The sequence below is a fragment of the Lutjanus erythropterus genome, chromosome 6, assembly GCF_056507025.1.
Source record: "Lutjanus erythropterus isolate fLutEry1 chromosome 6, fLutEry1.hap2, whole genome shotgun sequence".
NCBI classification, from domain to species: domain Eukaryota; kingdom Metazoa; phylum Chordata; class Actinopteri; order Lutjaniformes; family Lutjanidae; genus Lutjanus; species Lutjanus erythropterus.
The window spans coordinates 20,582,425-20,588,507 of record NC_139322.1 but is presented as its reverse complement, the minus strand read 5'-3'; the positions used below and the strand labels follow the sequence as shown (position 1 = coordinate 20,588,507).

At 39.5% G+C, this 6,083-nt stretch overlaps 1 protein-coding gene across 1 annotated transcript; it reads right to left on the bottom strand.

Moving 5' to 3' along the window:
• apobec2b (apolipoprotein B mRNA editing enzyme, catalytic polypeptide-like 2b) lies at window positions 1-6,083 on the bottom strand. The gene is made up of 4 exons (XM_084721088.1): window positions 5,728-6,083; window positions 1,178-1,358; window positions 656-999; window positions 1-562 (listed from the first exon to the last, which is right to left on the bottom strand). Exons 1-3 carry the CDS (start codon window positions 6,015-6,017, stop codon window positions 658-660), a joined length of 813 nt encoding a protein of 270 aa, XP_084577214.1. The 5' UTR covers window positions 6,018-6,083; the 3' UTR covers window positions 1-562; window positions 656-657.

The following is a 6,083-nucleotide window of genomic DNA, read 5'->3' as shown; positions in this document are numbered from 1 at the left end:
TCTGACTTGCCTCTTGGGACTTCAGTATGCATCAGCTTGAAGATTCATCTTGAGTGGCCCAGCTCTACATGGTTAGACTTTCAGCCTCACCTGTGCTTTAACCTGAATGCACTGACAAAAAGCCATAAAACATGTATATAGATTCGTCTTGCACTGCACAGTACTGTTGTGAATTGTACATATTTTTACACATACATATGTAATACTTGATTGATGGTTGGTGGGAATTTTTTCAGTTCTTAAAACAAACACCAGATGTCAGTACCAAAGCTTATTTAATGTGTTCAAATAGTTCAGCAATGATGGCAACCAGTTAGATATTGTATGATACTGTATATTTATCTAAACTAAGTGATGCAACAGAAATTGTGTTAAAGAGTTTTGTATCTCCTTATGAAATTGTCAAAATAAAAAATACAAAATGTTGCCATGAGTGTTCATTCAAACTAATACTGATTTGCACCATCAGATGTGTGCAAGGAATACACTTTCAACCAGTGGGAATTTCACAAGTGGGCTGATTTGTGCTTTAGTCAGTGGGAGGATCTTGTCCATAGTGCACCTGTAACAAGAAGGGATAAAAGACAGTAATTATCCAGACAAACCATCATATTTAAAGGTTTTTATTCACTCAAAAAACAAACAACTTACTCACGTCTACTTGAGGATATCAGCCAGTTTCTCCATGTAGTAGTCGTAGTTCTCCTGACAGTCCTCCCAGGGTGTAAAGCCCTGGTCCTCCTTCTCCACATACGTCTCCCAAACATGTACGAAATCAACTGGCTTCATCATCCGCAGCTTGCAGCCAGCCTTCACCAGAGCCCGGAGCCCTTCCACGATCTCCGGCTGCTCCCACTCAAAGAGACGGGAGCAGAATATGCAGAGACGGAGCTTTTTGCGCTGCTGGAGGATGGTGGCCAACTTGGCTGCACAAGCCACACAGGGACTAGATGATACATACCATGTGACGTCATACTCTTGGGAAGCATTAGGGAGCACCTGGAAAGGATAGAGTGGGGATTTATGGAGGCATAAAGGAGAAAAGGCTATTATCATATTACATATAATGTTATCACAAGAAAAAATGCTTGCAAACTAATGGAAATCAGATCTCCCATGTGGTTTGTGTATGTATGTAACGTGATGCGTCAGTATGAAAAGTGTGAGTGTTGATTACTTGTTGAAAGAAGGCCTCTTCAGCATGAGCTGTGGCATGTTCATCCTCCATATAACCTTTCAGAGGCTCTGTGCTGCCTCCTGGTGTATCCACTCTGAAGCACAGCAGGGTCTTATTCCTCCCTGATGAGTACTCCACATTCCTGAACTGAAACTTGAAGTAGAACGGACTCATTTGGTCCCTGGTGGAGATTGAAAGTGAGAGTTTATATAAATCTGAAATTGTTTCAGATGTCTTTTATTGTGAAGCATCATTTTCAAAGGCCACAGAAAAAGCTATTGACATCTTCATTTACATATAAACAAGCATAATACATACAGATATAGATACATACTCCCAAGCAAAAAATACGTAAATAAATAAATAATGGAAACAAAATAAAAGACTTCTAATCCATAACCAGCTTCAGACTGTGGTTTAGATTCGGTTCCATCAGCAACATGAGTGAGTAAAGGTGGCCAAATCTTCTCAAGATATTTTAACCTATCTTGAATTATACTATAAACTGGATTTTCTTGACATGACGTGTGTCCATCAGTTCTGTGACCTAGAATTTCAGTGTTAGAAGGTCATAAATCTGAAATTGAATTGTTTTCAGTGAATACCACAGCAAGACTTGGTTTTACAGCACTGAACTGCAGAGGCGAGGCACGTGACTTGAACTCAAGTCAAGAATTTTATTACTTTAGACTCGACAAAATTAAAAAAAGACTAGACTTGCAACTTGACTTGAACTTTAACAATGACTCATAATTTCACTTTGACTTGAGCCTTTTGACTTGAATACACTGGATACCTTCCCTCAGTCCCATAAATCAGTGATTACCAAAGTTTGGTCTGTGAAGGCCCTGCAGGTGGGCCTTGAGAGGTCATGAAACATAAGTCTCAATTTTACAAGTTTGAAATTCCAATAAAATATCACAATTAATTTTATAAAAATAATCAGAACTAATAAAATAAAGCAATGGGATTGAAATTGCATGTTGTTCATCATTTATCTGACATATTTCACAGGTATTAAACTATATTTGGTGACCTGTCACAGGAACACTGGAATCTATCTCATATCTGGTCATTGGTATGACTTGTCTGTTGATCAGACTTGTGATTAAAGGTTTGGGTGGGCTGCAGAAGATTTTCAGATTTCAAATTGGGTCATAGCATTCTTACGTCTGGGTATAGCTGCTATAAATTACTATGTAATTTAAAATGTCTGCCACAAGTAAATTAATTTTTTTTAATTAACTAACATTAATGCTATTCATTTTCTGCAAGTCACCACTTAATTCCCCAGGTCCACTTCATTTTGAACCAACCAGTATCCAGTTAATTTGCAGGAGAGAACCATGAACAATTAACTGAATGCTGCTGAGCGCCAGTTGGAAAAAATTATACCAAAGATAATTTTGTTCCCTTACAAAAAAATATGTGAAGGTCAACAAATAATGACTTGCAGCGCACAAAATGTGCAGGTCACAAATAAATAACTAAATGAATAAATGCAGTGGTGCAACAACTTACAACTTTGTTCGACATTTGAAGTTGCAGTCATTGAGGTGCTTCTGTATGTGGTTATTATCCACCTTTTATTGTTTTATGGTCATTGACAACTGGTTCATTTTTGAATGTAATGCTGAAATGGTGTGCAGGAGAGGTCAACAACTGGTCTTCTGCCGGCGGAAACATACTAAGTTTGATGTAGTCAGGTTCATGATGATTATGGTGGTCTAAATATAAGCGAAGCTAAGAATGCCCTGGCTAAAATAGTGAACACGAGCAGCAAAATCATAGGAGTCCAGCAGAGTCTGTTTCTGTTTCACCAACAGTCAGTTGGTGAAGAGGCCTAATACCCTCCTGTCTGACTGACTGCACCCCCCCCCCCCAACCTACCGTCTGGCACCCACTTCAGATCCCCCTTACTTAAGACAAACAAAATATAAACACTCGTTCATCCCCAAAGCCATTACCCTCCTGAACCCAGGAAACAGGAGATAGCCGGCTCATCTCAACCATGTGGTGATATGGGTGGAATGATATTTTGTTTTCCATGTTCCTGTCGCTGGGTGATTTTTGTTGATGTACTGTAATGCAGTGCTGGACATATTTTATATAATGGGATGGCAGTTTAGTCATTACTGATTTAGTTGTTTGTTGCTCTTTCATGATTTCGTTGTTCGTTGATACTGTGCTGAGTCTGTGTTACTCCTGTATTGCTATTGTTATATCTTGTGTTATTCTACTTTTCCCATCATGATCCATGTGTGCATCTTATAGACTCATCATTGGTGGTAATTTGTGCGCCATTAAATACATCATATCATCTGCATGGAGAATTTTTTGTCACTGCATGTTAAAGTACATCATTCACAATACTGATGGATTTTTAAAACTTCTTCATTGTGTGCTGTGGTTGTGTCTCGCTTGATCTACTGGCTACACTGCTACACTGCCCCGGTCTGTATCTTTGAGCTTTAAGAAAATGTGCAGAAGCACAGACAAAATTAATGTGGAGAATGGACAGAAGGCTCTGTCTGTATCCGTATGTGTATCTAACATAGAGCCTAAATGAACCTTATGCCGCACTTTTGCTGCAGAATTAATTGCCCATTGGAGACAAATGAACTTGAACACAAAGAGCAGTGAGCAAACTAATGGCTAGCTAACGTTAGCTGAACAACTAGTTCTCCTTTAAAACAATGAGGTTGGAACAAAGATGTTATACATGAACACAGATAAGGCATTGCAGCTCAGCCTTGCCTTTTTCCTAGTGGCCACTTGTGGTATTACGGTGAAAAAAAGCATTTCCACAGGAGCAGTTCTCATTGTAATGAATGGACACCATCTTTGCATCCTGTATTTAGCTCATTATAATACATCCATGGGCAGGAAACTCACTCTTGCATTATGACTTGTTATTGATTCAAAACTCAAATTTTAGGATTTGGGACTTGACTTGGGATTAAAAAACAAAGGGCCCCAAACAAGAACATTTTCGAATCCTGATCGTAAATTTCTCTTGCTTTGTTTTCGTACAAAGGGCTCGTACGAACATGTTATGTCAGATTCAGCAAACACTTGTAAAATCAGATAAATGTGAAAGTGATCTGCCCGTGCATATCTGAGTGCATGTGCATGACGCTTGTAAATTAGCGTAACTAACGCCCCAATGATACCATAAAAGCCTAGGCTTCCTGCCCTATATGTCAGGAAGTATTCATTCATGAAAATGGTATCAAAGACAAAAAATAATAACTTTATGACGTTGGAGGTTGATGTCTTGCTTTCAGAGATCCATAAAGGAAAATGTCATTTTATCAGTGTCAGCAGTGGAATTTAAAGATTTGCTAAAGCAAAGAAATGGGAAAAGTAAATGCTGTTAATGCTGCATTACCAGAGGGTCAGCCTGTCAGTGAAATAAAGAGGAAATATCTCGGTATGAATATTACTTTAGAGAAAAAAAAAAACTTGCCATGGTAAGGGGTGAGCGATGACTGCATCAGGAGGTCATGGAGATCAAAGATGGAATGAGTGAGGATGTTCACCTGAGCAGCGACTTCATAAACCTACATGTGCACATATACAGCTAATACATCTGACAGCAGGTAATAATAGATTATGGAATGAATGATGATAGGACCACTCGAAAATTAAGTTCATTTCTGAAAGAAAATTCAAAATACGAGAAAACTGGAGAATACCCCAAGTTCTCCTAAATCACTCGTGCACAACACTTAAGAACACATCTGTTGGCACGAGTGGTTCTTGCATGAGGCCCAATGATTTGGTCCCACCCCTGCTAAACTGTCATTGATATTGGGGCTTTTGGGGCATGAAGGTTAAATTAGCTCTAAAGAGTAAAGACACAGTCAGCATGATGTATCTATCTGTCACCTTTAATCGTGGTGTATGACGGAGTAACTGAAAGACCGATCCAGGTGACACTAACACAGAGAGCATGAGTCACTCATCTGTCAACCATCCAAGACACAGTAAAAGAGTAATAATAGTGAGTCATCTATATAGACGATGGTGACACGGTGAATAGAATATTAATGAGGCTACCACTGAGTAAACTGATGTTTCTATAAATATTTTTAGCTTTCACATCATCCCACAATCTGTGGATGTGCCAGAACCCTTCATTATTCAGACAAACACACACCCCTCCCGTCTTTCTATATCAATCCATTGTTATATTTTGCATGAATAGCCAGATGGATTACACAAATAGATCTCTTATAGCTTTGATACCAAACAGCTAATACTCAAAGGGCAGAGACTGGGGAACAGATGCTAGATGGAGTGATATAGCAGGGGCCGGCGCCTGTGTCGGCTCTGTGACTCATCCCTATTCTTACTGCTGGTTTAGTAAAGATGGCAGGTGCAAGTCATTTGTATCCTTCCTCACTTATAAATCAACTATAGAACATGCATTGAGAACAACAGGACTTACAGAAAATCACAAGAAACTACTTCAAACACAAAATAATCAAAAAGTGTATATGTTAAAGAGCAAGCATACTAACTCACATGTATTAAATCTTACCTACCCTGTGACAATTTCAAATGGTGGCAGCTCTATAGGCTGAAACTCTCCATTTTCCTCACTGTTATTTGCCTCTGCTCCTGTTGCCCCTCCACTTTCCCCAGTCTTCTTCTTCTCTTCATCTGTCTTGGGTGGCTGCTCGGGGGTCTTCTCTGGCTTTTTCACAACTTTGTCCGGCTTCTTCACAATTTTCTCCTTCCCCTTCTCCTTTTCTTTGTCCTTCTCGTCATTTGTTTTGTTCTCCACCTTCTTCTCTTTCTTCTTGACGCTGACCCGGCTGTTTCTGTCGGCCATGATTTTGGGTAAGTGGGTGAGAGAGGGTGTTAGATAAAGAGAGTCAGAGAGGGAGGGAGAGCTCAG